The sequence below is a fragment of the Elephas maximus genome, chromosome 20 (assembly GCF_024166365.1).
Source record: "Elephas maximus indicus isolate mEleMax1 chromosome 20, mEleMax1 primary haplotype, whole genome shotgun sequence".
NCBI lineage: Eukaryota > Metazoa > Chordata > Mammalia > Proboscidea > Elephantidae > Elephas > Elephas maximus.
Window position 1 is genome coordinate 12,261,822 of NC_064838.1, and position 16,559 is coordinate 12,278,380.

Here is a 16,559-nt window from a genome sequence, read left to right on the forward strand (position 1 = left end):
CAGGGCAGAGGACACAGAGGAGGGGCAGGAAATGGTGGGGAGCTGTGGGGGTGGAAATGGAAGGTCCTGCCGGGCTCAGGGGTCTGCCTCACCTGGTTCTGCTCAGCTCTACTGGAGGTGCCAGGTGTCACAGTGGCTGTGGCTGCCCACCTGCAGGGAGCTGCTTCCTGTGCCTGGTGGACGTGGTACCCGTGAAGAATGAGGACGGGGCTGTCATCATGTTCATCCTCAACTTCGAGGTGGTGATGGAGAAGGACATGGTGGGCTCCCCAGCTCGGGACACCAATCACCGAGGCCCCCCCACCAGCTGGTTGGCCCCAGGTAAGGGCAGCCTCATTCCTCAGCTAGCTCAGGCCACGAGCCTGTCTAAGGCCCTTCAGAGGTGGGGAGAGCAGGCCGAGGAGGCAGCCTAGGCCTGCCTGGCCCAGGATGGACAAATGGGGTAGAGTGACAGACAGGGCCCAGAGTCACAGATCCTTGGGGCAGAATAGCCCCTGTTTCCTCGCCTAACCTGCTTGGGTTCCCCCACATCATCCTGAGACTGCCTCTCTCTCCTGTCTGTTCCTGAGGAGCCCCTTGGGGGTGGGCACACCCTTCTCAGATGACCCAGGCCACCTCTGAGTGCCCCCTTTGATCTTTAGGAAGCTCTGTCTTGCATGGACTCCAGTTTCTCCCTATGTGATTTCTATCCTTTGGGGCTGGTCCCTGGATTGGACTGGTCTCATTCCCTACCGTGGCCATGGTTTATCTAGGAGAAGGTTTCTGAAGGGTTTTGAGGGGCTTACTCACCTCGGCTGGAGATGTAGTGGTCTGCCCTCATCCCCTCTGTGACTCACACGTTCAGATCCCCTACCTCCCACCCCCACTCCAGAATGGCTTCCTGGGTTTTGATTTTTCCCTCAGATTTATGGCAAAGTATTGCACCTCTTGGCTCTAGAATGTCAATGTTAATACTTTGGGCCCCACTGGTTCTACAGATGCCTTGAAAGGCTGTAGGGCTTGGGGGAAACGCAGTGGTTGCACCTCCAATTCAGATACAGGCCCCATTTATGGGTGACCAGAACTGTACCACACAGCTCATTGAGGCCACCATTTCCTCCTCTATCAAATGTGGATAATGGTGCCCACCTAGCACAGTGGTGTTAATCAAGGATAAGGGATGTAGGGTCGACCACCATGCCTGCTCAAGAAATGATGTCTATTATTATCCTGAGTCTTAAATTAAGCCTGTGGTCTAGAAATGTTTTGGAAATTCTTACTAAGGTCTCTGCAGTGCGGTAGGATGGAAGGGTGCTGGCTGCTCACTGCCTCGGCGGCTCCTGCAGGGGCTCCAGCCACCAGGCCTCCCAAGTGCTCATCTTCCGCCTTTCACAGGCCGCGCCAAGACCTTCCGCCTGAAGCTACCTGCGCTGCTGGCGCTGACCGCCCGGCAGTCGTCAGTGCGGTCTGGGGGCACTGGCGGCTCGGGAGCTCCAGGGGCTGTGGTGGTGGACGTGGACCTGACGCCTACAGCGCCCAGCGAGTCACTGGCCCTGGACGAGGTGACGGCGCTGGACAATCACGTGGTAGGGCCCGGGCCGGCTGAGGAGCAGCGCGCGCTTGTGGGCCCCGGCTCGCCGCCCAGCCGCGCCCCCGCCCCGCATTCGCCTTTGGCGCACAGCCTCAACCCCGACGCCTCGGGCTCCAGTTGCAGCCTGGCCCGGACCCGCTCCAGAGAGAGCTTCGCCAGTGTGCGCCGTGCCTCCTCGGCCGACGACATTGAGGCCATGCGTGCTGGGGCGCTGCCCCCGCCACCTCCACGCCATGCCAGCACTGGTGAGGCCCAACTGGGACTGCCCCTGGGGCTTAGTGGGGTCAGCGGCCACCGCCAGGTCTGCTTGTGCCAGGACTTCCACTCCCTCACTCTCCACCATCTGGCCTGTGCCTGGGAGATGGAAATCCCACTAACCGTTTATTAATCCCATAAGTGGCCCTTTACTCCATTAAATATCTATTCACCCTGTTACGTTCTTGGACTCACAGAGGCTTTGCTGGCCCCTGGAGCTGGCTTTCCAGGGCAGACTGGAGCTTGGACAATCATGGGGAGTCTGAGGGGCAGGAAAGGCACCCTGGACCCTTGCCCCTCAGGTCGGGTCTACTGCCTGCTGACCAGCCCCTTCTTGGGGGCCTCCTCCTCTTCTGCCACCCCTATTTCCTCATGGCTTGTTCCTTAGAGTGGGTGGAGTCAGACTTGCTTGTGCAGGGCCTGGCTGTTTCTCAGTGACCCCTTGTCTCCTGAGCTGATTGCCTCCTGGTTCACCTGTACCCCATGCCCTGACTTGTGCTGGGCCCAGTGTCCACTCTAGCTCTTCCTGGTGATGGCCTGGCTGTCCTCTGGCCCCTCCCTGCCGGCCTGACCTTGCTCTCCCTCTCCACCCCAGGGGCCATGCACCCCCTACGCAGTGGCCTGCTTAACTCCACGTCAGACTCGGACCTTGTACGCTACCGCACCATTAGCAAGATCCCCCAAATCACACTCAACTTTGTGGACCTCAAGGGTGACCCCTTCCTGGCTTCACCCACCAGTGACCGGGAGATCATAGCCCCCAAAATAAAGGAGCGGACCCATAACGTCACTGAGAAGGTCACCCAGGTAGGCGCCCATCTCCTCGGCTCTCACCTCACCTTGGAGGAGCTTGGAGGGGGAGGTGTGGGCAGGTGCCTGGCCAGGGATGGGGAGTGGCTGAGGTCAAGAGGAGGGGATGGAGGGGGTGGCCAGTGAGGGTCTCGTGAGAGTGTGCAGATCTGCTGGCTTGGAGGGTCTGTTCTAGAGCTGGAGGTGAGGGAACAGTCTGAGAGGGCCTGGAGAAAGGCAGATGGAGGGGGCGGGGGGAAGGGAGGGGAAGGACCAGATACAGAGGGTGCGTTGATGGGCGTGTGGCTCAGAGGGCACAGGGTGAGGGCAGGGTGTTGAGGCTGGGCAGAGAAGTCCAGACTTGAGAGGGCCAGGGTGGGCAGAGAAAGCAGCTACAGGGATGTGACAGGGTCTGGCCAGGGTGTATGTGAGGCGGGTGTTGGGGGCAAACCAATAGGAGACTTCAGATTAGAAGGGGCCCGCTGAGAGGGAGGTGGGGGGGGGGAAGTCAGGAAGATTCTGATTCTGCTAGGCCAAGGGGAGAAGCCAGGGTGAGGGTGGGGACCAGTGGTACTAGGTATGGCCAGGATGGCCTGGGGTGGCCATGCCATCTGGGGGCATCCTTCCCACTTGTAGGGAGGAGGGGAATGTCTGCTGTGGACGCAGAGATAGGGAAAGGATCAAGTCCCTGGGTCCTGACCAGAGAAGACTAGCAGCCTTTTGGGGCATTGTCCACCACTGCCCCTGGGAGCCCTGGTGGCGAAGTGGTTGAGCTCGGCTGCTAACCAAAAGGTTGGCAGTTTGAATCCACCAGCTGCTTCTTGGAAACCCTATGGGGCAGTTCCACTCTGTCCTATAGGGTGGCTATGAGTTGGAATTGACTCCACAGCAAAGGGCCCGGGCCCCTGGGACAGGGCCATTCTGGCCTCCTGCCCCCTCCTGGAGCACTGACCTGCAACATCCCCACTCCCCAATCCATCCCAGCTTTGTCCCCTCTCCTGCCCACCTGCAGTGAGTGAGAAGCCTTAAAGCTTGTCCCACAGCTGCTGCTGCCCCCTCCCGTCCCCCTTCCATGCACGTCCTTGGCTGGCCTGCACAGGGCTGGCATCCCTGCCTGCTCCTGGCTTTGCTCCTGCTGTCTTTGGTACTCTGGGTCCCTGCCAGGCTCCAGCCCCTTGGCCTTGGCTCCAGAACTGTCCCCCTCACCCCAGACCCCATGTCTGGCTGCCCGCCTCTCTTGCTTTTCCACGTAGAGCCCCTGGCGTCTGCCCTGCTGCTGCACCGGGACTGGTGCCTGCTGGGGTGTGGGTGTGGGTGTGGGTGCGTGTGCGCCTGGGTCTGCGTGCGTTTCTGGCCATGCCGGTCACTCTGGCTGTCTCACCATCTCTGGGTGTCTCTCTCTGACTCTGGCTTGGCTAGCACTCAGACCGGCAGGGCGGGGGTGTCGGGGAGGCCATTAATCTGCGATGACAGGCCGGCTGCCGGTGGAGGGGGAGGGGCAGGGCTGCAGGAACGGCTGCAGCAGAGCCCTGGAGCAGACCGTGGGGGAGGGGGCCGTGGGCCTGGCACAGGGCGCAGGGGCGGGCAAGGCGGGCGGGAGCCCGGGTGGTGGGGGGGGTGGGGACCGTGAAGGAGGAGGGGCCCGCTGCTGAGGAGGTTCCGACCGACCGCGGCCGGCCAAGCTGCTGGGGCTGCTGGGCTGGTGGCGTGGGGCAGAGCACAGCACCCTGGCAGCGGGGCCCATACCAGGGGGCCATGAACAGTGTGAGCCAGGTGGGCTGCTGCCCACGGACACTGCCAGGGTGACCCCAGCCCCTGGGGCCCAGCCCCAGCCACCCTGGCTTCATGCCAGAGCTGCCCTGGGAGCCAGTCCACTGGCCTCGGGGGAGCAGCCTGGACTGGGATTGCTGCAGGGCGCAGGTGGGGGACTGGCCAGGCCCTTGGACCCAAGGCGGGCAGGCCTGGGGAGCCAAGTCCTCAATGGCAGCCACAGCAGGGAAGGCGAGCGGGACAGGGGCTCTGCAGGCCAGGGCCCAGAAAGGCCGGGTGAGGCGGGCTGTGCGCATCTCCAGCCTCGTGGCCCAAGAGGTAGGTGACCCCCAGCCCTCTCCCTCTGGGGGCCAGGGCACTGAGGCAGGAGGCCAATGAGTTGGGCAGGGCCCAGAGGGCTCTGGCTCTCAGCGGAACCAGGCCAGGAAAAAGCTCGAGAGAAGCAGACAGTTCAGAGGGCGTGGGGTCTGCAGCCCTGCTTACCACCCTTGGCTCCTACTGGATTTTCTCCAGGCCCGGTGGGTGGCAGTGCTTTCTGCCAGGGCTTCCCCATGCTATGGCTTCCGTTGCCCACAGCCTCCTAGCTCTGAATGCCAAGCGAGGGGGGGGGGAACAGGAGTGGAATGGGCACACAGGGGCTCGTGGGCAGACTGAGGGAGGCTGGCAGGACTGGGAGCGGGTGCGGGCGGCGCTTGGGCTCCGCTATTCCCCACTCCGTGGTGCTGGATGGGCCCTGAGTATGGCAGGTGTGGGGGTCCAAGGTTTGGAGCTGAAGTCCAGGAGAGTAGGGTCTGGGGGCTGTGGGTGGATGCAAGGGCACACTGAGCTGGGGGGCCTGGCTTATCTTTTCCGGAGAGCCTGGGGTGCTGGTAGCTGGGCTGTGGTCTCCAGCCTGATAACTCTATAGGCACCCATGGGGAGCCCCGCTCTGTTCCAGCTACTATCTGGGGACCTCTGACATAGAGATGGAGTGGATAGGGAAGGAACGGCTGGAGATGTGACTCCTCCCCCCCACCGCCTGGGTCACCTAGCCACCCACACCCGCTTGCACCTGAGCGGGGCCTGGGCACATATGTTCCTCACAGCTAGGGGACAGGTACAGGTGAAGATTTAGGGTTTGGCTTAAATGAGCTCCTGTATTCTATAGAGAAATGGGTCCAGAGGTGTTAAGTGCCTGGCCCAAGGCCATATGGGCAGTGAGTGTTGCAGAGTTGGGACAGGCACCTGTGAAAATGAGGTCAGCGGGTCTCGGCCTTGTAGCCTATGCTGGCCTGTCTGTGTGCGTGCATGTGTGCCTGTGTTCGCCTGTTGATGTGTGTAGTAGGTAAACTTGGAGGACGGTCACCGATATGTTTGGTCTAGCATAGCCCCAGGCCTCTTGATGGGGAGGAGTCCTGCTCTAGGGGCCAGGACCACCTTCTGCTCCCTTGTCTGCAGAGGCCCTAGTTGGTTTTATTTTCTTTAACTCTCACTTGATTCATGAAAGGCCACCACCTGTGCAAACGTATTCCTGCCTTAAAGAGTGGGAGGTTGGGCTGAAGGCAAGGTGGAGGGGGAACCTGTGAGCGCTTCCATATGCCCCTCCCTGCCTGGTGCCTCCAGAGCAGTTGTGTCCACTCTAGGTGCCAGTCCCCTAACTGTGGCCTGTCTTAATGTCCAGTTCTTTCCTTTAAGGGGTATTCGCCAAATAGCACCATCTTGTGAAGCTGGTCCAGAGACCCTGGTTCGAATATGAGTTGGGGAGCCTGAGGACAGAGCCCTGGCAGGCGGGACTCTGGGAGCAGTGCTGGCCTCTTTGGCTCTCAAGGGTCTGGACGAGGCTGAGGGTCAGGCCACAGATGGCAGGGCCCAGGCTGGGAGAGCCTGGGGGAGTCTTGGGTTGAGTGATACGTCTGTGAGAGAGGTGCTGAGGGGTAGACAGAAGCTCTAGGGACAGAGTCCTCACCTGGCTAAGGGGCCTGAGACAGGCAGCTGGTACTTTTGGGCCAGTGGCATAAAGAGGCCTTTAGGCCCTTGGTCCCTGGGCCGCCCAGCAGTGGGACTGCCACTGTCATATATGCTGAGACAGTGACCCCCGAAGCCACTGTACAGGCTGGGAGCCTCAGGCCTTAGACCACTTTCTGGGCTGAGATGAGGGCGTGCATGGGGGCAGCATCTAGGGTGGGCAAGGTTGCACAGTAGAGCCGTAGCCTGTGGTTATGGGTCTACCTTGCTTGTGGGGAGCTTTATTTCTGCGTGTTGCTGCTTAGTGCCCGGAACTCAGGTGTGCTGGGGCTGTCAGCCCTGCTGGAGCCAGCAGGGGGTCCCCGTGCTACATGGCATTCTGGGAACTGTACTCCCCACGTCTAGGGGTAGCCAGTTGGTGTGGCCACTTGGCTGCGGGATGGGCATTCTGACTGAAACCTTTTTTGCTCCTCCCCCACTTGACCTCTTCTCCGGAGGCCTCAGCAAAGATGTCACCCCTCTTGAAGTCCGATGGCCTGGCCTCCTCTGCCCTGTACCCCATGGGACATCACCCATCCCTGCCCCACCCCTGTGTGCAGGTGCTGTCCCTGGGTGCGGATGTGCTGCCGGAGTACAAGCTGCAGGCGCCACGTATCCACCGCTGGACCATCCTGCACTACAGCCCCTTCAAGGCTGTGTGGGACTGGCTCATCCTACTGCTGGTCATCTACACAGCTGTCTTCACGCCTTACTCAGCTGCCTTCCTGCTGAAGGAGACTGAGGAGGGCCCCCCGGCCCCCGACTGCGGCTATGCTTGCCAGCCACTGGCTGTGGTGGACCTCATTGTGGACATCATGTTCATCGTGGACATCCTCATCAACTTCCGCACCACCTACGTCAACGCCAATGAGGAGGTGGTCAGCCACCCCGGCCGCATCGCCGTTCACTACTTCAAGGGCTGGTTCCTCATCGACATGGTGGCCGCCATCCCCTTTGACCTGCTCATCTTCGGCTCTGGCTCTGAGGAGGTGGGGCTGGCAGGGAGGCAGAGAGGGACGAGAGCAAGTGGGGACAGGAGAGAAGGCAGTGGGAGGTGGTGGGAGGGAGTGGACAGAGACGGAGGGCTGAAGAGTCAAGGAAGCGCCCTGCCCACCCTTGCTCCTTCCTCTACTTGACCCCAAAAGGCCCACCGTTTCTAATTCAAATAAAGGACCCTGTAAACGAGTGGGTGTGGCTGTGACCACCCAGTGGTCCCCTTGTTCTCATCATGGAGATTACGGTCCCTCTACCACAAGCTAGCACAGATCCATGGGACCTGTGTCCTGGCCCAGGTTGCGGTAGGCACATGATAAAAGGCGGTTCCAGGTATTAGGAGGAGTTTCAGGGAGGAAGTCTTTGGAATCTCACCTCGGATGCCCTCCGAAGACGAGGACAGCAGAGTCCCCAGCCCTCGGTAGCCCACTCCCCATTTGCCCTCACACTGATGGCCCCTTCCCCTCCAGCTGATTGGGCTGCTGAAGACAGCACGGCTGCTGCGGCTGGTGCGCGTGGCCCGGAAACTGGACCGCTACTCGGAGTATGGGGCGGCCGTGCTCTTCCTACTCATGTGCACCTTCGCACTCATTGCGCACTGGCTGGCCTGCATCTGGTACGCCATTGGCAACATGGAGCAGCCTCACATGGATTCGCGCATCGGCTGGCTGCACAACCTGGGTGACCAGATTGGCAAGCCCTACAACAGCAGTGGCCTGGGCGGCCCCTCCATCAAGGACAAGTATGTCACAGCACTCTACTTCACCTTCAGCAGCCTGACCAGCGTGGGCTTTGGCAATGTCTCTCCCAACACCAACTCGGAGAAGATCTTCTCCATCTGCGTCATGCTCATCGGCTGTGAGTGTGCCTGGGTGGCGGGCAGGGACGAGCTAGTGCTCCCTAGAGTGGCTCAAGCTAGAGGACAGTGAGGGTGCTAGTGGGGCTGTCATGGGCAGCAGGGCAGAAGAGTAATGGCAGGACAGGAAGGGAGAGCAGAGACCTTGGGGTTTTTGTGTGCATACTTTGTGCGTGTGGGTTTCTACTGCAGCTGCACACACGTGATATGTGTCCTTGACATGGCACAGGGGCTGAGTGAGGGGCCCGCAGACGCTGACAGCCTGTCCCCCTTCCCCTGCCCCCAGCACTCATGTATGCCAGCATCTTCGGCAACGTGTCGGCTATCATCCAGCGGCTATACTCAGGTACCGCTCGCTACCACACGCAGATGCTGCGCGTTCGGGAGTTCATCCGCTTCCACCAGATCCCCAACCCACTGCGGCAGCGCCTTGAGGAGTACTTCCAGCACGCCTGGTCCTACACCAACGGCATCGACATGAACGCGGTGGGCCACCGGCTGGGCTAGAGAGAGAGTGGGACAGGGAGGGCTTCCCTTGGCCGAGTGAGCGGCCTCACCAGCCAGGGCCACACCTGGTGATTTAAGTGGTCCCATTAGTGCTAAGGACAGCCTGAGAGGTGTGATTGCCCACTTTGCCTGTGCGCTCACATGTAGTAGAAGGGCTCCCACGGTGGGGCAGGTACTCCCATGCGGGCCGCCGCATTTAATCCTTACCGTAGGTAGCGCCTTGCCTGAGGTGGATGGGAGTGTCCTCTTTACATATAGGAAAGTGGAGGCCAAGGGAGGTGAGGGACATTCCCAAACTGGCACAGCTAGAAGGGAAGGAGCTGGAATGTAGCTTACCTGGCCTGGGGTAAAGGCAGGGAAGTCAGGGCTGGAAGGGTGGGGTTTCCTGAGGTGGAGGGTGGGGTGAGGACTGGGGGCTCCTGGGCTGGGCTCCAGACACTGTGGGTGGAGGCTGAGCTTCCTCGCCGCTCCCCCCAGGTGCTGAAGGGCTTCCCGGAGTGCCTGCAAGCTGACATCTGCCTGCACTTGAACCGCTCGCTACTGCAGCACTGTAAACCCTTCCGTGGGGCCACCAAGGGCTGCCTGCGGGCTCTGGCCATGAAGTTCAAGACAACCCACGCGCCACCTGGGGACACGCTGGTGCATGCAGGGGACCTGCTCACTGCCCTTTACTTCATCTCCCGGGGCTCCATCGAGATACTGCGGGGCGATGTTGTTGTGGCCATCCTAGGTATGGCAGGGGTCGGGGCTGGACTGGAGGTGGAGTGGCCAGAGCCTCACGGATACTCACTTTTAGGCCCCCCAAGGCGGGCAGCCAAGAGAGGTTCCACCTGAGGGGGTGGTTGACCTTGGCCCCGATCTTCCTTCCCCTTGGTCTCCCACAGGCAGCTTAAAGCAGGCTACAGTCAGACTGCCTGAGGTGGGCAGTGGCAGGAGGAAGGCTCGCTTGGGGCTGTGCATTGGGTCCCTGAGGGCCTGTGGGCACTGCAGCCTCCTGCCACAGCTTTGCCCGCCCTCCAGGGTCAAGGGCTTCCTGTCTCTTTCCTCTCACTCCTCCTTTCTCCCCACTGTACCTGTGGATAGGTACACTTGGCACTGGGGATGTCCTGTCCTCTGCTTGCCCCTTCCTTGGCCCTTACTCCTTAGGGAAAATGTGTCTAGTTTTTTTCCATAGCTCATGGTAGGAGCTCACAGAATTTTATATCTTAGCCAGCACAAACACACCCCATGTGCCGCTAAAACCAAAGATTCTCTATGCACTTGGCATTACTGTAGTAAGTGGGCCTTATACATTCTGGGATTTTCTGTTCTAGGCTTGCTAAGCTATGCCATTCCGTTATTTTCTCAGTAATGTGTTAAGATGTGTAGTTTGGAAAACACAGCTTGTAAGGGTTGGTGATTGGGACAGGAGGGTGTTTATGATGTGATGTTTTGGATAGAAGTGGTGGTAGAACCCAGGGGCATGGGCAGAGTGGAGCCTCTGGGTGAGCCCAGCAGGCAGGCCCCAGTCACCGGGAGTGCAAGGATCCAAGGCTCCCATACTGCCTCTTGGGAGCTGAGAGAGACTGGACTGTCTGTGTGCTGTGTAGGGTAGGGCTGGGTCCAGGAGGGAATGGCTGGAGGGGAACTACCTGCTGCCCTCACCTTGAGCTCCTGCCTTTCCTCTGGCCGGCAGGGAAGAATGACATCTTTGGAGAGCCCCTGAACCTGTATGCGCGGCCTGGCAAGTCCAATGGGGATGTGCGTGCCCTCACCTACTGTGACCTGCACAAGATCCACCGGGACGACCTGCTCGAGGTGCTGGACATGTACCCTGAGTTCTCTGACCACTTCTGGTCTAGCCTGGAGATCACCTTCAACCTTCGAGACGTGAGTGGCCTTCCCACCGGGCCCTTGTCTCCAGGAGCCCTGTCTTCTGCTCCATCTGTGTGGCTGCCCTCACATGTCGTGCCATGAGAGTGTGGCTCCTGTCCTGGCCTCAGCCTCCCTCTTTGTCTGGTGGTGCTGTGGCCAGATCCAGTCGTGAAGCCCACGTGGCCGTCTCCCAGCCCCACCACCAGCTGCCCTGTGTGAATGAGGGACTGGGCCTGACTCGGCAGGCGGGGTGTAGCAGGCCCTGAGCGCGGTTTTGGTTGCAGACCAACATGATCCCTGGCTCTCCGGGCAGCACAGAGCTTGACGGCTTCAGCAGGCAGCGCAGGCGTAAGCTGTCCTTCCGCAGGCGCACGGACAAGGGTGAGGCGAGGGGAGGGAGGGTGGCCAGCCCCACAGGCACCCTTGCCTCCTCTGGTGTTCCCCCACACCTCACCCTATCCTGTGAGCCCAGCTCAGTGTCACCTCTTGGCCTGGCCTCTGTGGTCTTCATGGGGCTGGGGTTCTGGTGGGTTCTGCAGGACAAAGGAGGGCGAGAGGGTCTGTGGTGGGGGCAGAGGGCTAGGCAGGCCCAGGGGTCCCTGTGCCCTGTGGCTGAGGGTGGAGGGGAGCTCCGCCCACTCCGAGTGGTTCAGTCTGCTTGCGAGTGGGGGCAGATAACAGAGGAAACAACCAAGGACAAGCCCAGCCTCCTGTGCTGTCCCATCCCAGCCAGCTTCCCCCCCGCGCCCACTCCCTCACTCAGGGGTCCTCCCCGTTCTCTGTTTCCCACAGATGTGGAGCAACCAGGGGAGGTGTCGGCCTTGGGGCCGGGCCGGGCAAGGGCAGGGCCGAGTGACCGGGGCCGGCCGGGAGGGCCATGGGGGGAGAGCCCATCCAGCGGTCCCTCCAGCCCCGAGAGCAGTGAGGATGAGGGTCCAGGCCGCAGTTCCAGCCCCCTCCGCCTGGTGCCCTTCTCCAGCCCCAGGGCCCCCGGAGAGCTGCCAGGTGGGGAGCCCCTGACGGAGGACTGTGAGAAGCACAGTGACACCTGTAACCCGCTGTCAGGTATGGGCTCGGCCAGACTGGTCAGGGGCCAGAGTGGGGCACGGGTAGGGTAGGGATCGACCCAGCCTTCTCCCGACTCTCTGGCTCCAGGTGCCTTCTCGGGAGTGTCCAACATCTTCAGCTTCTGGGGGGACAGTCGAGGCCGCCAGTACCAGGAGCTGCCTCGCTGCCCCGCCACCACCCCCAGCCTCCTCAACATCCCCCTTTCTAGCCCAGGCCGCCGGCCTCGGGGTGACGTGGAGAGCAGGCTGGATGCCCTCCAGAGGCAGCTCAACAGGTGAGGCCAGGAAGGCAGCTCAGCCTGGCACTGTGTGTGTGTGTGTAAGGGGCTGTGATCTGAGCGTCTGGGTGTGGATTGCTGGCAGCAGTTAGGGTATGGGGAGGAGTGTCTGCTCCTTCTAGGCCTATCTGTGTGTTGGGCAGCTGGACCCTCTCCTTCTATCAAAGGTGAGCAGTGGCAACCACCACAGAGGTAGAGGGAGCCTGGGTTGACCAGCCGGCTCCTCAGGAGGGTGGTCCCCGAGTCACAGTGAATGGTGTTTCCTCTTCCCTTGAGACCTAGGGTACCTTCTCCCACATGGCCAACGTGTCTGCCTGCCCTGCTCCTTCCTGCCCTCAGACTAGAGACCCGACTGAGTGCGGACATGGCCACTGTGCTACAGCTGCTACAGAGGCAGATGACACTGGTTCCGCCCGCCTACAGCGCTGTGACCTCCCCGGGACCCGGCCCCACCTCTGCCTCCCCTCTGCTGCCTGTCAGCCCCATCCCCATCCTCACCCTGGACTCGCTTTCTCAGGTATGAACTGAGACCCCAGCCCTGCCTTTTCTGGCCTGTGCTGCCCTTTCTGCCTGACCCCGTGCCTGACCTCCCCCCTCTGTCCCCACCCTCCCATGGCTCTGCCCCTGAGGGGGGCTGCCCCGGGAGCACCAGGCACGGGGAGGCACTGCCCGAGTGGCGTGTGCTGCCACACTACCTGAAGGGCCAGCTCTGCACGCGTGCCTGCGGAGCGAGTCATGTGTGGTCCCAGAGCGGAGAACATGGTGGAGCCTGAGGTGTGGTGTGGGGAGGGGGCACTGCCTGCTGGTGTGTCTTTGGGGCAGGACTCCAGGCCTTGCTGTGGCCAACACCCCCCTTGCAGGGCCTCTGGCTCTCAGCACTGGCCACACTGCAGGCTTCTGCAGGGTCTGGCCTTCCTTGGATGTTCAGGCCAATCTTACCGGGAAGGCTCTCTGGGCCTTCATCCCTGTCCTCCTGCTGGACAAGGGGTCTCCACTGCCCTTTGTGCCCAGCCTGCTGACAGGACAGCTGTGTCTGGGACACCTCTGACTAGTTCCTCAGCGCCCTGAGAAGAGGGGTTCCCCAGCTTCCCACTCAGCCCCGATCTGCTCCCTCCCTCCCTCTCTCCCTCCCTGCCTCCTCTGGCATCCGCTCCCCCTCCCATATGCTGCCTGCTCCTGTTTGCAGACACCAGGGCCCACGTCAGCAAATGTGCCAGTCTCCCCTCACAGCCTCCCCCGCTGAGATCACACCAGCAGGCTTGCAGCACACACAGACCCTCTGCCTGCCCTGGCACTCTCCCTGTCCTCCGCAGCCCTGACCCAGCCTGTCCCTGTTCCCTGCTGAGATCACACCAACAGGCTTGCAGCACACACACACCCTCTGCCTGCCCTGGCACTATCCCTGGCGTCTGCAGCCCTGACCCAGCCTGTCCCTGTCCCCCACTGTTATCATGCCAGCAGGCTTGCAGCACACACAGACCCTCTGCCTGCCCTGACACTCTCCCTGCCCTCTGCAGCTCTGACCCAGCCTGTCCCTGTTTCTAGGTCCCTGAGTTCTTTCTGGACTGGAGGAAGGAATCTTGTCTCTCTTCCTGCCCAGCTTCTGTCCCAGCTCAGGGCCTCCTTATCCTGGGTTGGGTTTGGAGTCAGCTGCTATGTTCCCTGGGGAAGGAAGAGGCTATGGTCTGGAATGTTCCCTGGGCCCTCAGCAAGGCACTCTGTATCAGATTGACACGCCCTCTACTCCCACTGGGAACTCATTTTTCCCAACCGCAACGCCTTTCTTGGTGGTCCTGGTCTGTCTGCCTCAAACCTTCTCTGTCCCAGACTTAAGCCCCCCTCTCGGTCTGCCCACCTCCTCCTTCTCCCTCCCATCCCTCCATGGCTCCTTGCCCACTAACACTCAGTGTTCTTTGCAGGTTTCCCAGTTCATGGCGTGTGAGGAGCTCCCCCTGGGGGCCCCAGAGCTCCCCCAGGATGGCCCCACCCGACGCCTCTCCCTGCCGGGCCAGCTGGGGGCCCTCACCTCCCAGCCCCTGCACAGACACGGCTCAGACCCAGGCAGTTAGTGGGGCTGCCCAGTGTGGACACATGGCTCACCCAGGCTCAGGGCATGGCCTGGGCCCTCCCCTCTGATGCCTGTTCAGGTGGCCCTGGCCATGGATAGCACAAATCCTCCCCAGCCTCGGGACCATCTCCTCCTGCAGTCCCCAGGGCCCCAGTGGGAGGGGCAGGGGCAGGGCTGGGCAGTGGACAGGGGGCCTGTGGTCTCGCCCTGCCCTGGGGGCATTAGCTGGTCTAACTGCCCGGAGGCACCGGGCCTGGGCCTTAGGCACCTCAAGGACTTTTCTGGTATTTACTGCTCTTATTGTTAAGGATCATAATTAAGGATCGTATGAATAATTAATGAAGATGCTGATGCCTATGAATAATAAATAATTATCCTGAGGAGACTCCAGTGGTGCTGGGAGGGCACAGCCCTCAGCATGCTGGGCCGAGCATCTACATTCAGGACATGCTGCGTGTGTGTGCACTGGCCCATCTGTGCGGGAATCCACTGGGGATGACGTGGACCATCTCCAGGCCTTCCTGTCTCATAGGGCCTGGGCTCAGGGAAGTGAGAGCCATACCGGCCTGTTTGGAGGTTAGAGGTAGCCCTAAGGGGGTGCAAGACCTGGAGTCCAGCCTCCCAGGATCATGGAGGTTTTCTGGGCATTATGCTGACTACCCCAAAGCTGGCTCTACACTATGAATGCCGACCATACACTTATCCCCTTCCCCAGGACAGAGCCCAGCCCCACACTGGCCCTGACTGGTGGAGCTGAAGTTCCGACTCATGCTGTCCTTCCCCAACTTGGCCTGATCGTGACCTTAGCCCAAATGCACTCTGACCCTAGATGACTGGGTCTCCATGTGGAGCCACTTCTGGACACTGGTTTTTCTTGCTGTGATCAAAGCTTAGCAGATGCCTGGCTGCAGATGGACCTCATCTTACCTCGATCACAAGGAGGTCTGGACTAAAAAGGATGGACCAAACCAAAACCAAACCTGTTGCCATCGAGTCGATTCTGACTCCTAGTGACCCTATAGGACAGGGTAAAACTGCCCCATAGGGTTTCCAAGGAGTGTCTGGTGGATTCGAACTGCTGACCATTTGGTTAGCAGCTGAGCTCTTAACCATTGCACCACCAGGACTCCAAAGAGGGTGGAAGTTTCCCCTTATTAGAGAAACAAATCTAAATAGACGTCCTGGGGGTAGAGAAAGTGATACGTGTGTGGTCGTGTGTGTGATGGGTATGTGTGATGTGTGTGTGTGTGTGTTGTGTGTGCGTGGTGTCTTTGGTTTGTGGGTGGCTGTTCCTGTGAGGACACAGAGCTCCTGGGAGGAGTGGTGGGTACAGTGGCCATTCCCAGGGTCAGCAGATGTCCAGCAGGAGGAGCCGATGGACCTCCGAGGGCTCTGTCTGGGCAGGTTGGTTTATAAGTGAAGCTATGCCCTAAAGGCTTCCAGAGCCCTCAGAGCTGTTTCTCACGCAACCTGCACGACCTCTGACTCTTTGAGTGAGTTTTGGTAACTGCTTTAAAGACAATCGTGGTTCTTTCCGCTGTTCATGCTGGGATAGAGACCTTGGTTTCTGAGCAGCCTGGAGGGTTCTTCTCAGCAGCCCAGAGCAGGTAGGAGAGAAGGGGGCCTCTTTTCTACCTGTTCAGGTGGTTCAGCCCCAGGACCCAGTGCCATCTCCCTGAGGGTGTGAGCCTGGAGGAGCCTGTGTGAACCCAGAGTGCCCTGGAGGGACAGAGGACAGCCAGGGGTAGAGGGGGCCGTAGAGGGACCAGCAGAAGAGCAGCTTTGTGTGAGGGGGTGTTTTGTGTGTGTCCACGAGAGCGTGAGTGCCATCTCCTGATGGCTGGGAGCTCACATGCAGGCCTCTTGGTGGTCGATGTGTGTGAGTGGGCTAGGCTGGGCAGGCTGTGCTCACGGATTGTGGAGGCCAGGAGCATCAGGAGGCTGACTGTGAGACACGAAGGTACAACCAAACCTCAGGCCTGCCTTGTACCCTGAGGACAGCAAGGTCAAGTTCCCTCTCTCTGGCTGGACCTCTTTCCTTGTTAGCATCTTACCTAGAGTGTCTTCATCCTGTGAGCTGCAGCTCTGATTCATACCCTGTGGTGTCCAGGTGAAGGGCTGGGGCTGCTTGAGCCAGACTCAGTCGGCTGTGGGGGGAAAGCGTGTGTAGAGTGTGGGGTGAGGACCAGCCAAGTGAGTCAGGGCTGGGTGTGAGTGGGGACAGGGAGGGAGAGAGAAAAGACCTTTACCCTTATGTTCTAGGCTTTGAATTAGTTATGAAGCTGGTGACTTCTTTTTGGGCACTGTGCCGCCATTCATAGTCAGCTGCCTGCTGCCAGGCAAGGGCACTATCCAGGCTGTGGAGGTCTGGCATGGACTTTGGTTCTTCCCGGGGAGCAGGGTGGGTGTGTGTTGTGCATGTGTTGTATGTGTAGTGTGTGTTTTGTGTTGCCTGTGTGGTATATCTATTGTGTGTGTAGCATGTTTTTTTGTGTAGGTATGCTTGTATGCATGCATGTGCACAGGTATATGCTCAGGTATGTGACCAGATACAAAGGGACCTCTAAAT

General features: G+C 60.2%; 1 protein-coding gene across 3 annotated transcripts in view; it reads left to right on the top strand.

The window, feature by feature from the left end:
• KCNH2 (potassium voltage-gated channel subfamily H member 2) overlaps positions 1 to 16,162 on the top strand; it is a 36,150-nt gene extending 19,988 nt beyond the window's left edge. The window contains exons 3-15 of one of the 3 annotated variants that reach the window (XM_049862952.1): positions 157 to 321; positions 1,375 to 1,815; positions 2,421 to 2,632; positions 6,928 to 7,356; positions 7,831 to 8,218; positions 8,503 to 8,702; positions 9,201 to 9,453; positions 10,399 to 10,592; positions 10,862 to 10,958; positions 11,370 to 11,642; positions 11,733 to 11,919; positions 12,262 to 12,439; positions 13,842 to 16,162. In XM_049862952.1, coding sequence (XP_049718909.1) covers positions 157 to 321; positions 1,375 to 1,815; positions 2,421 to 2,632; positions 6,928 to 7,356; positions 7,831 to 8,218; positions 8,503 to 8,702; positions 9,201 to 9,453; positions 10,399 to 10,592; positions 10,862 to 10,958; positions 11,370 to 11,642; positions 11,733 to 11,919; positions 12,262 to 12,439; positions 13,842 to 13,991 — 3,167 coding nt within the window. In that variant the 3' untranslated portion in view covers positions 13,992 to 16,162. Of the gene's footprint in view, positions 1 to 156; positions 322 to 1,374; positions 1,816 to 2,420; positions 2,633 to 4,291; positions 4,703 to 6,927; positions 7,357 to 7,830; positions 8,219 to 8,502; positions 8,703 to 9,200; positions 9,454 to 10,398; positions 10,593 to 10,861; positions 10,959 to 11,369; positions 11,643 to 11,732; positions 11,920 to 12,261; positions 12,440 to 13,841 lie in introns of those variants that run through there. The other 2 variants (XM_049862953.1, XM_049862954.1) reach the window with 2 other exon arrangements.
• The last annotated feature ends 397 nt before the right edge of the window (positions 16,163 to 16,559 follow it).